Source organism: Anarhichas minor, unplaced genomic scaffold (assembly GCF_050575085.1).
Source record: "Anarhichas minor isolate MPS153535 unplaced genomic scaffold, ASM5057508v1 ptg000058l, whole genome shotgun sequence".
In the NCBI taxonomy this organism is placed as follows: domain Eukaryota; kingdom Metazoa; phylum Chordata; class Actinopteri; order Perciformes; family Anarhichadidae; genus Anarhichas; species Anarhichas minor.
In genome coordinates, this window is record NW_027466504.1 from 11,173,391 (window position 1) to 11,192,098 (window position 18,708).

At 39.5% G+C, this 18,708-nt stretch overlaps 1 protein-coding gene across 4 annotated transcripts in view; it reads right to left on the reverse strand.

Annotated features, from left to right (window-relative positions):
- Window positions 1–17,588, reverse strand: part of LOC142932743 (uncharacterized) — a 92,703-nt gene extending 75,115 nt beyond the window's left edge. For 3 of the 4 annotated variants that reach the window (XM_076076786.1, XM_076076784.1, XM_076076787.1), the window contains exons 1-9: window positions 17,459–17,588; window positions 14,753–14,878; window positions 14,016–14,090; window positions 13,827–13,926; window positions 7,922–8,045; window positions 7,548–7,823; window positions 6,813–6,893; window positions 5,996–6,115; window positions 5,080–5,133 (exon numbers count right to left, since the gene is read on the reverse strand). In XM_076076786.1, coding sequence (XP_075932901.1) covers window positions 5,080–5,133; window positions 5,996–6,115; window positions 6,813–6,893; window positions 7,548–7,823; window positions 7,922–8,045; window positions 13,827–13,926; window positions 14,016–14,090; window positions 14,753–14,843 — 921 coding nt within the window. In that variant the 5' untranslated portion in view covers window positions 14,844–14,878; window positions 17,459–17,588. Of the gene's footprint in view, window positions 1–5,079; window positions 5,134–5,995; window positions 6,116–6,812; window positions 6,894–7,547; window positions 7,824–7,921; window positions 8,046–13,826; window positions 13,927–14,015; window positions 14,091–14,752; window positions 14,879–16,306; window positions 16,457–17,458 lie in introns of those variants that run through there. The other variant, XM_076076785.1, reaches the window with a different exon arrangement.
- Window positions 17,589–18,708: the final 1,120 nt, after the last annotated feature.

Consider the following 18,708-nt stretch of genomic DNA (forward strand, 5'->3'; position numbering starts at 1 on the left):
AGATGATTATTCCATTTATGAGACAAAGGAAATTCACAGCTGCTGACGCTGAGTCATTAAGAACAGATAAGCTTCCTAGAAAAAACATATGGGAATGTATGTGTTTCACAGTGCTCTCAATTCTTCTTTAATTTAAATTTTCTATTCAATCCCCGACACAAAACTCCTTTTTAGAAAAGCTAATAACATTTTCACACTGATAAGTATGATAGGAAAAATGGAAGGTTTAGACAGCTAATCAAAATTCACTGTCAGCGAAATAATAAAGTGTCTTGAGTAAAATTCTTCGACTTATTCACTTCGGAGGTACAATGGGTATAAATTGAATTAGAGAGTACTAATTGAAAACACAAGCCATAAGAGCAGGAGAGTTGTAAATGGTCAAAAACAAATTAAAGGCATTGTAAAAGGGGGAGAAGTTTTAATTTCACCATGATGCCTGTGGTGGTTTTTTTTTTCTTTTGCATGTAAATGCAGGAGCTGTAAAGCTAGTAATACCAGGGTTTATGTGCAAGGCCATAGAAAATGGATTTCCTTTCAAGTAAGCTGCATTCTTATGACCCAATCCTTATCTGTTTAATTTCCTGAGGGATTCTGGATTAATCATAGCAGTTTAATCCCTTTGCAGTGCATTAGAATCCTCCATCAAACTCCTGACTGTAATGCAGGATCGTACTTTCTGTTGGAGTAACACAGCCAAAGTAACCCCCGCACACTTTCCTAAGGAAACCTCTGTGAAGGTCACTATGATTGGCCTGCACCTCTCATTATGGATGTTCTAAATGCTCTAAATGTCCCAAATGTCTTTGATTAATCCCTACAAGTAAGGATAAATTGCTAATAAGTATACTCTGACTACTTTTTAATCTTACACAGAGTGGGATTCTCATGTTGGTAATTGAAAGTCTCATGAGCTTAACTTATTAAGAGTATTTGCTTTGACTTTGTTACCCCTGTTTAATGTATTAGAATGTAAATCTAAAATAGTGCAGCACCGTTTCATAGTCACTGGAACTCCCTTGGACATGTAGGGATCATTATAAATTAAATACGCTTAAACAGAGGTCCACTGCTACCACACTTTACCAGACATATTAATGTGCAACAAGGTCAGAGGCAAAAAGAGAAAAGCTATTACTACATGTGATTGTGTCAAAGCAAGACGTTTCTGATACACTGCACTACTGTTTTTCTCCTAGTGGTAGTGGCACATGATCATTTGCAAATCCCACAAGACATGAGAAACATTTTCACTGGATGATTAGTGACATTTTGTTGTCTTATCTGCTCCAGTTGCTTACTTCACTAACATTTTAGCTAATGCTAGTGAACAGCACACTGCATCTGGTTTGACAGCATATAATTATGCAGCTCTGCCTGCATTATTAAATCATATACATATCAACCTCTTACAGTACCATGTCAAACCAAGATGACTGATTTCTAGGTATTTAATGGGAAAATACAGTGTGTCACCAAAGCCAAAGCCCCTCAGTCGATCAAACAGCAACTGTGGTTTGTGGGAACTCATTCAAACTCTATATCGGGTAAAGTAAATTATCTCAAAGCACCACTGTCAGTGTACTAATTGCCGGCGTGGCGCGCTGCTGCTGTGCCTGTAAATGTATTGATTTTACTCATCATTTAAACATGTCTCCCCGCCTGGAATTTATTCAATCAAGACTAAACTTTAGATTACGTGGTATCTTTCCAAACTGATTTCAGCTCTCATCCTGCAACAACAATTCATTATATGCCAGTATAAGGAGATGAACAAGCGGAGTTTTAATTAAGAAAAGGAGGAACCTCTGAAGACCTGAGGTGGGAGGAAGCTATGGGGAGGTCAGATATGTATGCCATGCACACTTTTTGTTGACAATAGAATAAGTGTAAAAATAACTGTTGATTTATACTTCAACATTTCATCATTTTAAAAAAAAGAAAATGATGTACACAATTCAAGAAACCCAAAAACTTCAGATTCAGCAAATTACTCTTGTAACCTCATATTAGGTAAGTGTATGTTTGTGTCACTTGTTCATGCCAAAAGCAATAAATACAAAAATACCTTATCAATAAACCGGAGTCAAATTGATCACTGTAAGCGGTTGATTAGTATAACCGAATTGTTTTTCCTTTTCTCCATTTCTCATGCAGACAACCATCTTAATTGACATTTATATTATTAAATATTTATTACATGAATGTAACGAAAGCTCTACTATTAATGGTTTCACAGGTGGCTTCAACCACTGGTGCTTTCCCCGGACACATTCGTTTTCTGTCTCCTTCACTAGCAGCTATGACTGTTTCTCGTTCTTTGAGTAGACGACACGATGTAGCCTGAGGAACAGCTTGTCCCGCTGCATCTCGGTGGCTTGTTTTTGTCAGTTTGTCATAAGCCTCGAGGAGACAACCTTTTTCATTGAGAGCACATTACTCTCTTCTTCTGGTCATCATTTTAACATGCAGGCAGCTGCGGCCTCAGGTAACCAGCGGACCGTGAGGCAAAGTATCATGGGATTAAAGTAAAAAATAGAATTACTATAGTTTGCAATTTGTTTCCTAGTTAATGTCATGTTTTAAAGGACCCACAATGAACACTGTAAGTGGACTACTCGATTACTATGAGCAAATTATTTCAACAGCATTTGTATAGGAGTGATTCTGTCCCGTAGCAACGACATCCAGGTTTAGATCGGTGGTATTGGTAAAATTGGTGCTGACAGACATAAAAGCTGAAGCTAATTAAAGATAAAGAGCTGTGTAAATTGTCTGTGTACCAGCCATATAATAAAGCATAAGCCTGCGTCAGAATTAAACATGGCATTGTACTTAAGTTCAGTTAAGTTTCAGTTCACCATAGGGATTTACCAGGCTTTTGAGAAACAAATCATATACACCTGAGCATACTATTAATCCAAAGTGGAACAATGGGTCCAATATATTCATGAAAATAACAAAAATAGGAAGAGTAAAAACAATGATGGAGTGTTATAAACTGACTGTGCCAGTTAGTCTTGAATGTCTAGCCCCTGATCAAGTTTTTCCTTAACTTCATTGATTTAGTGTTCAAGGCTGTAATAGGATTTGTTGAGAATTCTGTTGTTCAGTACGCCAACAATTGGTGCCAAGTATTGATTTGTTGAGGACCTGAAATTAGATTTCAAGTGTTAACAGCATGATCCCCTGACTCATAGCACAAGCCATCACCAGCAGAAAGAAAAAAATGGAATGGCCTCCGGAAAACCATGTTAAAGTCATTGTTGAGCAATGTAACACAAGACATGTGCTCCAAGGGTCTCTCTGGGTGTGCTCTTAGGCTTCGGTTCAAAACTAACTCAGTGTATATACTGTATATCAGTGTTTGAGAAAGAGCATGTCACGGTGCCTGCCATACATGCTGCCTTTTGTGAAATGTAAAATTGCCTGATACATTCTTGCCTACTGATTATAGTGATTTTACTAAGCAGCAAGAAATTAATTACCAGGACCGCCAACACACTCAAAGTGCACATATACACACACATTACAGCTTGAGTGCTGATCCCCGCGAGGTCAATTAAGAGTCATTAGAGGCCAATTAAAACACATTTACATTGTACAATATGTTGCAATATACACAATTTGGGTAATATAATTCTATATTCCTAACAAGAAAATGGAAGAAAATGGGCTTGCACAACGTACATTTAATATACAAAGATCTATAACTGTTTTTAAGAGTTATCACCTCCTGAATCCATGCGACATGTTTAAAAACTAACTGACTAGAAATAACAATTATAAAGATTTAAAGCTACAAGTGTTGAAAACATCTATCTCTCTGAACAGAATTATGCTAATTTGTTACTGACATTGACTGAACACATAGCAGCTATTTGTCAAACCTGAATTGCTTTCTTAATAATTAAGACATCTATCTAATTTCAGATTTCAGAGACCTAAAATGTTCCAGAATAGCAGCACCTGGTTGGTAGGCTAAACAGCGTTAAACACAATGACACTTAAACAGTAAGAATGATTCACTAAGTAGACAGCACAAAGGAAATACCCCGATTCCGAATGTCCGTGCTGAGCTCTACAGGTACAATGATTTTACACTAATACATATATGTTCATTTTGTGCCTTCCAGGAATGAGTGGTTTTCCAGAAACAAGTCATCCTGCATATCTTAATCCCACAGCTACATCATGTTAAATAGGACACTGACCCCAGAAGCCATCTGGTCTTATCAGGCATACAGTACCACCACCTGTTCATCCCTATGAATCCCATTCATAGCTGAAAGCATTCTCCCTTGGTTCTTTTCTAACCTTGCACAGACAGCTAAAAGGGGGATGTATTACTCCAAACGATTTGTCAGGGGAAAAATACCATTATTTGTCTGGATATTTGGTGGGTTTTTTATGTTTTTTTCTTGCTCTCCAACCAACACAACACCTACAATTTTCAGTGACGGGGCATTTACCGCTTACATTCCCACCTGTCTATTGAGCTGTCATGTAGAAATGATACTATTTTTCTAGTGATTGGACAAATTGATTTCAAAAATGATTTCCTAATTCACACATCTTGGGAGATTTGTGAGAAAATTCATCTTGTGAAGGTAATTGTAAGGTAGCGCTCTGAAACAACGTAATGGCTGAACATGACCCTATGCCAGACACTACAGCAAAGACGAGAGAGAGAGAATTAATTTCTGACAAAGTACAGATTCGTCCTACAGGGACATGTGCTCTCATTCTTCACATTTAGACCTTGCAACTGTCCTGGAAAACTAATGGAACTGGCCACAGAGAAAACCCACAGGAACAGTTGAGAGTATCCTTTGAGAACAAAAGTATGGTAATATTTACAACATGGGACAAAGCATGGTGACCCAGTGATACCACTCTAAGATTGAGTGAATGTTTCTAAATGATGTATGACTAACAGTGAATCAGGGATGTTGAACGTGCTGTTGCCCACCTTCTTAAGTCTAGACTGGAGTGAAAATATTGCATCTATAACATTCGCTTAACCCCTGCATGTTCCCTATTAATTAAATATCAATATCATAAAAATGTTGTCCGTACCTTGTCTCCTTTCTCTCCATTTAATCCTGGGAGTCCTGGAAGACCAGCATCTCCCTGCGCACACAGTATGCATTAGTAGGGTTAAAAGATGACTTGTAATCAAAGAGAACATGTGGCTGTTGTTATTGGATACATATACATACTTTGAACCTTTGCAATAAAGCACAAAGTTATACACACTCACACACACGCACACACAGAGTATATTGATACAGTATATATGTATATTTGTTATCATTATATATTATTGACAATATGACAGAAAGCAGTCATTTGTCAGAAAATACCCTTCACTATATTCAACAAATCTAAGTTAAGATTTCTGAATGAAAAATAGTTCTTGACGAAAGTTGTACGATTTTCTTTAACATGCAAATAACGATATATAGGTATTTAGCAATGTAGAGGCGAAGTGTAATCTTTATTATTTGAGCCTATTGTAACAACAACAACCTATTCAACATTAATTTATATACAGTAATGAAATAGCATTATAATCTTGGATCCCAAAAGGTTGATTTATCTGTTAATCTATGAAAAGTTGATTCTGTCTGTAACGTACAAGCTAACTTTTAAAATGACAACAGAAAGGCTGTGTGTGGAACTAAACATTATCTTTAAGCTTTCAGGTCTCAATTTGCATTTCAATCTAACATTAATATTGACAGTTTAAAAAATCCTTTCCTATTTTCACAAATTCATAGCGGTGTACCGATTTCCCATCCCTGAACAGTTTGGGAGAAATATACCAGTGTTTGCTTCTACAACATGGCTATACTGTCTCCTTTTGTGGTATAAATGTCCTTTAACTGGCAGTTTAGTGCCTATACAGGATGAGTAAATCAGTGCTGGTTCAGTTACAATAGACATTACACTTACTCAATTAGAGGCCCTTGTTGGGTGGAATTGATTGTACCTTTTCAGCTGGACAGTGACATCTGTCAATTGACTTTGAGGCCGGCTGAGACAGCATCTGGGGGAGCTGGGATGTAACCAGGGGAGCTGAAGTCCCATTAAAGGTCTGCTTGGCTTCACACTGGATCAATACAGAAATTTCACCATTTAGCCATCTTCCTTTGTCATGTTTGCAACATGGCAAAAACCTGCAGAATTCACTGTAATGCAGCACACCTGGGATTTTAGCTGTAAAATATTTACGTCACGCCATAACAAATATAAAATGCATACTGTGCAGGGAAACTTGGATAGTACTAAGCAGACAAGCAGCGAAGCGATACGTCTCTCTCAAGGTTGTGACAATTCCCTCAGGGTAATTTTACACTGACATGACAGCATGCTTACGTGTAATGGTAAGGGGTCAAAGGTCATCTCTCCATTTGGAATCTCCGTAACATTAGCTGGAATTGATTCTAGGGTGATGGAAGATCTCTGTTATCGAGTTTCTATCTGGGGACGTGTGCCCTCATGGACTAGACCAAAAACTTGTTACACTTTCATTGTCTGATCTCACCGCATAGGTTAGAATACAAGCTAGTACAGTCTGTTACTACAGAGCACCAAGACACCGGGTGATTCTACTCCAATAGGTGACCTACTGATGTATGGTTTTCTGTCTCAAAGGCAAAATGGAAGGCAAACTTATATTGCATCTTCTCATTTAATGCTCTAGTTGTGAAAAGCATTATATATGATACATTTAGTCTCAAACTATAAATACTCATTACTTTGATTTATAATAAAGAGTACTGAGGTGAAGCATCATAGCGTTTTACCTTTGGCCCCAGCAGGTCACAGCAGTTTTCCATTTCGGCCATATAAGGGTCACAGTAGATCAGTATTTGTTTCAGTTCAATCTGTGGGAAAGAGCTCTCATTAGGGACCATTACAGCATCATACGTTAGTTTCATCATCCCATCATGCTCCTTTTTTTACTGACAAACGTCTGCTCTTCACTGGGTAAGAACATACAAGTTGTTCAATTGTCAGCTGTTTTAGTTTTCCTGACATTGTCCATTGCCAACAAAACACTTCAAAAACATTTACGTATATATCAAAAGGCTTCAACTTCTGCATGAATTGCAGCTGCTTCATTTTTTCAGATGTACTGACTTACAGTTTTACTAATCACATGGACTAAGAAGTCAACTGTTAATGCTACTTAAGCCAAGTTCTACTCTGAGCCATTGAGTGACCAAACCGCAAAGCTGACCGAATGTTTTTTTTTAGCACTTTGGGGCATGAGCATGACTAACACATACAAGACAATAGAGGATTTACAGAGCTTTAAAAAACAGGCCCCTGGGGCATGTTTAAATATATTTTGAAAGCACTAGTGTGTTTCAGAAATGTCTGTGACGACAGTACACTATTGATGGAGATGAGTTACAAAATGACTGCATCAAAAACTGGTAAACCCTTAAATGACAGTGTGTAGATTTAGCAAAAGACAATAAGGGAGAGAGAGAGAGAGAGCAAAATGTTTTTCACAAAGTTTGCGTGGGACATACATCTACAGGTCGTCCATCCTCAATTCGTGTGGTGATGAGAGTGCGCCCACTGGAGTAAATGCCGTCCTTCTCATCAGTCAGTCTCCTTTCTATTAGCTTGCAGTCCATGTAAATGGAGACGATGTTGCTCTGTACTGAAATGCTCAGCTTGTGCCACTGGCGATCAAAAAGGGCATGTAGGTCACGGCTCTTAAATGTGTAGCGGAGAACGTTCTTTAGCTGGCTCTGGAAAGAAAACTCCAACACCTTCTTGCCACCATCCACCACAACAGATACCTGAGGAGCAGAGAAACAAACATCCATCTCCTGATATTCTATTATATTTGTTGATATTGAAACTGATATGTGGCATGAAAACATACAGCGGGGCCCACCTGACTACCTCCCGACTGGTCGAATATCTGCCAAAGATACCAGCGGTCTTTTTTTGTCGTTCTTCTTACCCGGAAGATGGTGACAAGGGAGTATTCACTTGAAAGCCCATTTGGAAATATTTCTCTAAAAAGAAAAAACATCATATAACACAGTCAGATTCTCCCAGGATTTACATAATAAATCACCATAAAAACAACAACAGAAATGAAAGACGACAGTGTCAAGTTTCATTTCTCAATATTGAACGTTGACTCTTTTAAAGCTTTCAGTGGCTGAACAATGAACCAGCCAATCAACTTCAATGATCAATAAAACATTGCAATATCCTCCTGCTGCAGAATTATGCACACAAATAAACCTGACAACCTTGATTTAGCTTGATGAATTGAATACTGGCGTCCCTGTCTTTCAGATAATGAAAACATGTAGAAATTGATCCAAACTCTCAGAAGCCAATCTTTTACCTCACTGAGATACTATGTGCTACAGTTATGGCTGCCTAGTGCAATGCAGTTATAGCTTTATGTGTATGACCTCAGCTGCTCTGTAAAGTCAAATAGCAATCCGGTGTTCACGGAAGAAAATATGTTCCAGCTGCAGCAAACTATGCAGAGAAAATAGGGAATGTACAGTAAAGACACACCCACTCTAAAATGAATGTATTCGGTAACTCATCTCTCAACCCACACCCTCCCTAATTTTGTAAATTGCATAAATAAAATAAACAAACATTGTACCCTGCAAAATGCTCTAACCCTAACTCTGAACTCAGATTAACAGTCAAAAGTGGAAGAGCATAAACATAATAAATCAAGATCAGCAAAAATAATAATAATGCAATGATAAGGTCATTGAGAAGGCAGAGCACAGCCGAGGGGAGGGAGAGAGAGAGTTTCTTTAGACAGGTTGGAAATTAGTTTTCACTCCAATATATCATCTCCTATTCTCTCAGAGCCTCATAGCCTCTTCTATTGTGTCCCTTGCATTCTTTGAGATGTCGGTGTAAACCGTACATGACTAAGATGATGAATACACCAAGTTAAAGCTCCCGAAAAATGCCTCTTTGAGAGGCCAAGGGCTGGGAAGGTTATTTGTTGCCCAAGGGCTAAAGGACAATTTTAGCTGCAAATCAATATGAAAAGTGGCAGGGTAATTTATAAAAATGAGGAGTATTTCCATGCTGCATGTACATTTAACTACTTGTAGCAAATGTGTTACACGTTATTATAAGACGCAGGGAGTAACATAAAAGAAAAATGTAAAAGAAAACTCCAAGAGCCTTTGCACGACACTGCAACTCATGGAACATAGCATAACGTGACACATTTAAGCAGGTTTAATACAACAGAGATACTCTGCGAAATACACCGCTGGGCTGTTTTCTGTTGGAGTTCACTCCCTACTTTATGAAGTCCCCCATGAAGTCTGATCTTATTACATAACACAGTCCGTCTACAGTGTGGCACACTTGATCTTTGGGGGCCCACAGGGTTAAAGTTATTGACCTCGTGTTGACTGCCATTTGTGGCTAAATGGCTGTAGGTTGGTTTGAACGCTGTTATCCTGAGACTCTTTGAAGAAAACGCTACTCTGCATGTTTAAGTAAGTGAGTGAACGAAGTGGCTCTGCATTCATCTCCCCTGCTTTCATGCTACAATGCTATTCAACATTGCTATTCAACATTGTTTATTCAACATATTCTCAAATAGTGCACATCGACAGCAATAACCGGAAGACGCAAAAAATATCACAGAGCTTCCACAAGAGTTATAATCACAATTAATTCCATTTTTTTTTATAAAGAACCACCATGTGCTTTCTGGAAACTATCAGCCCTCTTGGAAACGGTCTTTGGCCATGCATATTGCTTGGCAGGCACTACTCCTTGTATAATCAAAGGCGATGGTTTGACAGCATGTCACAGCAACACTACCAGTCCGCTAGAGAATCTCCCGGAAACGGCTTTAGTGTCCTGGCTTGTAAGAAATCCTATCATGGGGGATTTTTTTTAAATGAGCCTGAGGAATCAGATTGCCGTAGCTGAAACAATCAAACCCTAAATGTTAGACTAGTTGGCTCACATCACTATCACTGACACTGAATCCTCCAACAGATCAAAGTGGACCATCAACCATGTCAGTTTATACACTAAATGCATCCTTCCTGCTAGCAAAGGCCATAACTTCCTCTCAGCATGACTATTCTGTTCTGTTTAAACGTGGAAGTGCTATGCTTGCCAGCATGATAGACTGCCGGTGATGGAGCCAAATTAAAAGCACGCCTGTGATCTGGAAGGATATCTTATAAAGTGAAGAGACGCTATACAACTGATTGAGTGTGCATGTGTGTCACTGAGGGGTGTGAGACTGATATGTTATCGTCATTCCAGTGCATACATAACGGAGAGATAACACTGTGATAGCAGCAAGCCACCAGTAACAGACTTTCAAAAATGTGTGATCTGCCACCATGACTAGGTGACGTAAAATTAATTCAGAGTCATCCGCTGCCTCCAATCAACATTGAAATGTTTTATCAAAATGTGCAATCGTTCATTGGTAGTAAATCACATGACATAAGAAAACGGCTGCTATGACTATGAAACAAGTTGTCGCGGCGGCTGCCTTAGTTGTTTCTCACTTCGCCCAGGCCCAAGCATTACTTCCCAGACCTGCCATTTTCCGTCCACCCATCAGATGCCCTCAGATTTTCCCACGAGTCCCCAGTCACCTGACTCCTACCCCAATTACCCCCCCACAGTATGTATACCAGCCCATTTCCACCTGCTCCTGGCCAGATCATCCATGTTGCTTCATGCCTTTTCTTTCCAGCCTCCTCAACCTGAACCTGACTCTTTACCTGTGCCTTTTACCTGCACCGTTCTTCTTAACCTGTGGATTCTCGGCTACTTCTGTTTGGATTTGCTGCCTTTGCCAGTAAGCCTTCCTATCATCATTTTATCATTTAAATCACTGAACTATTCAGAAAATAACCAACCAATATAGAAACCCATTTATAGCCTACTGTTTGAACACACTACGTCAACAAAAAAACTAAATATTCCATATTTACAAAAATCCAATGCTATAAACATCAGATAACTCTCAACGGACAATGGGAACTGGAGCTGAATTCAATAGTCGATGATGACAACTGGGAAAACATATGTTCTACAGTAGCTGTTGGGAGCTACGGATAGAATTTGATTGGAAGGTTAAAATTAGATTGTTTAGGACCGCGCTGAGAGCCTGTGTCTGTAAAAACAATCCCACCAACCAATGCTGGAGAAACTGTGGTGTGGTCGGTGACCATAATCATACGTATAGTTTGGGACTGCCAAAGGAATACAAACATTTTGGAAAAACATCAAAAAACGAAATGGAGAAAGCTATTGTTCTTATTGGAAGTATCACCTCAACATCTGTTTACCACAGACCAACTTTTTATACTGCAAGAATAATAACTATTAATTGGATGAAGCCAAATCAGGTGATTTGTTTTGTTTTGTAACGTTAATTGCCTGTCTGTCTGCTTGTGTGCGTTTGAGTCACTTTCCTTGAGCACACACTATGACACAAATTACAGCCCTTGCATGCGGCTTTGACAGCAAATATAGGCAAGTTAAAGCACTTCAAGTTGCTAGGATGTGTGAGGCCGTACACTAAAAGGTCATTGACGTCAATGCAAATGGTTACAAAATATATTTCTGGACAGAAAATCAAAAGTAAAGACAAGCACTGTATTTTTCCATAAATAATCTAGATGCTTATGAATCAAAAAAAAGAGTGAATCAGCTTGACAGTATCGATTGCAGAAAACCCATATGATTAATTAGCTGACAAGAGAGTCATAAACCACCGAAGCCACAGGTTGATAAACAAACACGAACCCTGGTGATTGATTGCTACGCTATATATCAGCCTCAGTGGCTCCTTTGAATCTATAATTCACGCTGCTATTCATAATATATTTAGCTTCTACATATAATAAGAAAATGGTTTACTGTATTCCATTGAACATTCGACCTGTTACTAGTTTTGTTGATAATAGTTAGCATTCCAGTACCACATATCACATGACGAGACATTGTGGGCACATTCAAAGGAAGTGTTAGTTTCATTCCTATTTCAAAATGAGCAATGGCTGTTATGTCAAATTATTTGGAAAATGAATTCTGTCGTTTTGTGCTGGGCTTCATGCTGACAATTTGATTAGTTATCATCTTTAAGACTAGACAAGAACAAACAGGCCTTAGAACTTTCAAGGTACACAAATGTGTGTAAAGACGAGTGTGCATTCTTCCTTTATACTTGGGTTTGTTTTATTCTGCAAAACAAAGACTATAATGTCAGTCCTAAAACTTTAATGCAATGAGGTTGTTGCTTGCTACTTTACTGCAAATAACAAGTCAAGAAAAGGAAAAACCGCCCATTGATCTTCTTTTGCCGAACAGCAGGAGAAAGAAAAGCACTGTATTCTTCAGACAGACAGCCACTGCAGCACTGCGCTTTAATACTTTGAGAGCAATTTTTGAATACATGTGGCATTTTTGCAGGGCAATTTCTCACCAACACACAAATGTTACTTGAGTGTGTCAGCTCTGATCTATGCGCCATAATGTGGAGCCCAAGGAGCAGGCAGAACATTAGCAAGAATCTAGAGAGTCGAGCATCTATTGCTGCATATCTTGCGAGTAAAAGAGAGCAATGTTTTAGTGGCTGCGGCGGGGGGGGGGGGGGGGGGGCAGAGGGGCCTCCTGCTCCGTGCAATTGCCCTCGCTTTCCTTCCTCAGCTGACATGCAGTATCACCTGTCAAAGTACTTAGATAATTGGATATGAGAGGGATCGCAGTCTCGCCACTATAACCAATGACGCTGTCAGCAGTGTCATTGAGAGCCAGCATCTTCTTGCACTATGGGCGCGGACTGAGAGAAAGGACTGAGGTAAATGTATTTTCGGCTGGCTGACTGAAACAGGGAAGCAGATCACAAATCACCTGGCTCTATGATTCGTTCACCTATAGCCAGAGAGGGAGAGAGTGGCAGTAAATGTTTGCAGTCGCATGTCATGTACAAACGCTAAATATATCGTCCCCACCCTGGAGAATGACACAGAGTTGTAATTCACTGTTACTTGTAACTTAAGGACACGAAACAATGAACGTCACGAAACACTTTTTTTTTTAAATCCTAAACTTCACTGTAAAGCCAAGTTTGGAAACTCATACAGGTTCATACTGTATGTGCCACGGGTCTTTCTTGATACAACTGATGGTACTAAATTTAAAAGTGTAAAATATTATATAAAATTTTAATCCCTAATATAATCATAATTTTAGCATCACGGTGAACCAGTTGACCAGGGGAATAAAGGTCTTCAGTAAATGGCACCTCAGTGATTCATTTATGAAGTTACTTTTTTTTTCATTCCTTTATGTCCCACTTTTTGCCCTTAGGAGATTTCTAGAATAAACGCGATATATATTAATTCTGTTGAAATGATTCCCTGTCTAACAGCTCACCTCACAGCTTGCCCTTATTAGCCAAGGCAAATGGAACTATTGCTCTGAGCAGGGTATATCTGGGTTGCCTCAAGCCAGCCCTTTCATGAAAACCAGTTATGGCGACACTGTTTTATATCTTACAATATCACCGGATCTGAAGGAAAGCAAGCTTAAACCCTCCTCATGTTCTGCACAGCATCATGTGGTTTTGTGTGAAATAAATCCATATTCAGAACCTGTACATGAGGGAGCAAAACAGTAATATCCTGTAGGTGTTAATCCAGCTGAGGTCCTGAGATGTCCTGAGATGTTATAAGGAACCAGAGTACAACATCTGAACCCAAATGATGCAGATCACAAACACACTAGCATGCTAACGCACACACGAGGATGCTACTCACTTTGTTGGCTTAATGAGTGGACTGCCTCCTAAACGAAACGACGGCAGGTCCTCTGTGATCGTTCCCTTTCGGAGAAGAAACTTTTCTGTGAGGTCAAATCCTGTGAAGGGGTTAACAACGTGTCACTAGGTTTGAACAAGCCGCTGTTGACTTATTCTTACAAAGCAAGTGTGTTCACTCAGAGCATACCTGTGATTTCCAGGGGACGATCTAAGACATCAGAAAACATGTGATCCTCTACACTCAGAGGAGGACAAGAGCCATCTAGAGAGAAGCCACCAAGACGTTGGTTGTGCCGGGGACAGGTGTTCATTTATATTTTGGACCAGTTTTGAGTATTACAGAAGAGAAGAGGATAAATTGAATCATGAATTCATTTCCACAGTGCATTTCCTTTCCAGTTCTACAGCAGAAATCGACATCAGAGCAGAAAATCAATTCACTTTTTTTCCCATTAACCTTAAAATAATAACTAACCGAGACAAGACTGGGATATAATTCAGAGGCAGGCATAGATCTGCTTTACCAAAAATGAACTGGAGATTGACTGTTTGAATACTGATTGATGACATTTGTACAAGTCTAAAGTTTTAGTTCAAGCTGCCACACTCTTCGTCTTTTCAAACATATAAAGTGGATTCCCCAAATAATGCCATCACAAAGGGTGGATTCCGATTTAAACAAATTAAGAACCATACATATTGATATATATGATAAAGGCAATACAAAACCCTTTTAACCGTAAAAGATTTAAACGTCAATACATCTGCAATATTAATGAGGGATCACTCGTTTCAGAGATACAGTAACACATGTCTGCTCTCTGTTGATACCAGGACATTTGAGAGAAAAGCTTTAACTGATACTTTTCAAAATGGCACTCCACTGTTGAAAGACATGAGTTGCTGGGCAAAAAGCACACATACCTGTTCGTTCACTCAGTGCCATTCCAAAAGTGCAAGGAATGAAATGTACAGTCCAAAGGAAAGAAGTCCATCTTAACAGGCAAATAATCATGGCTCCGTCACTAGGAAGCAGTCCCACTTCAAAACCTGGATGCAGACAGAACAGTTTTTTATTTCACAATGCAGATCAATCGTAATACTTGGTCAAATTGGGTGCCATTGAATTTTTTTTTTTCCGAATGCAAGTGACAACAAAGGCAGGGCTAACAGACAGAAGCAAACAAGGAAGCTCTATTGATTTTCATTACAAACGCGCTACTCTGTCGGGTGCAACAGAAACGTTGACTCTGGGGTGATCACTAAGCAAGCTAAAGATGGATAAAACTCAAAAACAGATTTCACTACTTTCTAGTTGCAACCATATTTCACAGTGTTCTATCAATTAACTTCAAATCTGAGCTTTTTTCATTTTTTAAACCTTCCACTAAATGAGATTATAAGCAATTTGTATTATTGTGAAATAACATTTTGAGTGTAAATCCTATCTGATTCTGTTAAAACCCGACTCTCACGCCAACGTGTTTGTCCTTAAAGCCTCTTTGTTTGTTTATGTCAATCTGGAGAATGCACTTCTTCATTCATTAGTCTTCAGGAACACCTGCCACACAGTGATGAATGGAGATGTCTATACTTCCGCTAAATCATTATACACCAAGCAATGTTTCTGTTAAGGTTTGGGTTCCTTAACTAGCGAGCCGAGCCGCCACTTGTTCTCCATTGACAGTTTGTGTTTCATTAGGTCAGTATGTCATCGCCACAGATTAGCTGTGGAACTGTGCCGAAGCTTGACTTCACAATACAATCCACAGCAAGATAAAGGCAACTAAATGGGGAGATATTGCGATGTCAGACGTTGATCTAAATGCAGTATAGCGTTTAAAAAAACTTCGTTTTCAGTATCTGTCACAGTCGTTTTATGATAAGTTCAGTATGGAATTGTTTGCTCTTCATATATGCATTATTTTGTCTGATTTTTAATGCCAAAGCTTTGATCTTTGTTTCTATTAGCGCTCTGTTGTGTTTTGGTCTGTAAACTGTCAGCAGTGTCTTGTTCAAGGACGTCGCATGTAGGGATCAAACATGTAAACCTCCAGTTACACGTGCTGTAGGTCTCTCAGGCTGTTCGACAGCGCTGCCAAACCAGGATGGTAAAAGTGTGCTCCAACGTTAAGTCAATCCATTTTGGCAGACTACTCCAACTCAAACAAAACACTTTCAGTAACTTCTGGATTGCTTTGGCAGCAAATAAATGTGCACTGCTGGAATAGTGATGATGACTGAACACACAAAGAAAAAAAAAATATATAATTTCAGGCGCTTTCCAGGATTTGAAAAAGAAAGACGAAACTCAAAAGAAAGCCCACATTTGCACATTATCTATGCGTGACACCAAATAAATACATATACAATCTATTGTCTTTTCATTCTCTAAACGGGTCACATCTGTTTGTAAGCCTACTGAAAATTAGGCGGCAAATCCTAACTCAAAATGACTAACGTGCTTTTTTTCAGTACCTGGAATGTAGTTAGCTGTAATCCCGTTGCAAAGACTATAATCCCTCTTTACTGGTGCACATCTATCTATTCCCACTGGGGAAGGAAAGGACAGAAGACAGAGCCGATACTGAACTTGACCTCCGCACACCAGAATTACGGCTTTGACACATTAAGTGAATTTATGTGCACAGTGTGACCAACATTATCTTTCACGATACACACTTCCTTCCTTAACTGCCACTCTCTTTATCCAAATGTATCTTGCCAACGATTCATTCCCATTCATGCTGCAAGCACTTGAGCGTTCTCCCACCGGATCACAAAGTTTTGCATGCAGGCCGACAGTATCATGGCACCAGGAGATGAAGTGACCATGCCACTTACAACTCCAACCATGCATGGGCTGTAGACAAGCAGCACTACAGGGGTATCACGGTCCTTGTCTGTGTGAAGGTGTAATGTTATTCCCCTCATTTCTGCAAATGCATGCAATGGGCATCTCTAAAGCCTGCAGGCACAGTTACTCTACATACATGACTGGTTTTTAGGAGTTTAATTGGTGCTTTAAAATCAGGCGTTGTTTTACCAAATGTAGTTAGTTCAGTGTGCAGCAATGCTGCTGCACCATCTGCAGGGATTTTAATCCTCAATTGATCATTTTATTTTTATTTTAGTCCATCAGACACGTCTAACAACACAACACTAAACTCTGGACAAGTTACTCTCCCGTCTCTCCATCATTCAATCCGCCACTTTTCAGTCAATCGCAATAACTTCACTGCAATATTCAAAGGAGCGTGTTTTCTCTGCGCGACCGCTGATTGGCTGGATGTATTTTTATTGTTTTAATAATTGCAGTATGTAGCGGTTGATGTTCCTTTCAGTCTCCGGAACATTTCGCACTTTGCCGCTAACAAGTGATGCAGTACGGTCCACGCGCTCACTGCTGCAGAGCGTTCATAAATAAATCAACAACAATAACCTGTCCGTGTACCGGACAACAGACAAGTTAGAGCGATCAAACCACGCGGGGGGAAATAAAACGACTTAATACCGAGCGACAAAAAGATGCAAAAGGAGTCCGTTATAAAGGGATTTCAACAGGTTAAACACGAAGCAGGTTTTTTTTTAAATTTACTGTTAAATTCATTTTGGTCTATAAGTACTTACAGTTGGTGAGAAAGTTTTCTTCTAAGGCAGAAACAAACAAAAAGCAGCGAAAAGAAGAGTATAATCCATGTGTGACTACGATCAGTCTGATTCCGGATTCCTGGACTTGGAAATAAAAGTCACAGTGGGATCGCCTGCTGGATCGCAGTCCTTATTAGTTACACCGAGTGGCCCTCCCACTCTGTCATTATCACTGAAAGGCACTGTCAAGAGACTTCGGCAAACAGGAGGAACACGCGCTGAAAGATTTCACATTAGGGGACATAAATGCCCAGCGGGGATCCAAACAAACTCTATTGTCTAACTCAGCCAGGTGCGGGAATTAAAACACCGTTTGATGCTTTTATCTTTTCTTCTCTTTGTTTTTTTAACAAATCTTCTAAATAGAAGGGCTAATCCACGTGGATTTGCTGGGCATTTAAGTGACTCCGTGCGTGTTATTAGCACTAAGTCAAGCAAAAAAAGAAAAATATCGGAACAATACAAAGAGTCTTTACGCATAAATCATCTCGATACACGTTGATACAAAATGTGCACCTGTCTGTTAACCACGTACAGCCTACCCCCCCCCCCCCCACCCCCCCCCACACACACACACACACACACACAGCAAATGATACATGTCGAAAGAGTAGAACGGATTATACGATCTAAAGAGACAGCTCTCAGCAGAAAGTGCTACAGCGACATACACATTCCATTTTAGTCAGAATGCCATGTCGCAATACTTCATTGGAAGGCAACAACTTCAACATCCACTTTCACAGTTGTAACAGACTTTTATAAACGTAGTATGTGGCAGCAAGCAACCCACCGAGGCCTATATTTGCCACATCCATATTGCATTGCTGTGATTTTAAAAGTAAAGGAAGGTTAAAGGCACAGGTATGTTTTTGTTGAAAGAGCACACCAACAGTTCAAGACACAGAAACAGGTGCTCAGGCTCCCCACACGTCACTGTTTAGACAGATGATTTCAGTGCACCAGCCCCTTCACCACATGGGGACACACAGACAGGCTGACTTTTCAGTCATGTGTTTAAAGAAACAAAGAGAAAATGGTCTAAAGAGCTACAGAGTACAGTGAAGCAGATGGCTATATTTCTTTGGTGAACAAACATAAGCATTGAATGTATTTTTGGTCTTTCAGTAGTTATCTGCTTTTGTTCCGAGTGAGGACTGAATTACTTAAATCGTTAGCGGTAGATAAATTGCCGTCTGTCTCGCAGTTAAGTTAGGAAAAGAGCTATC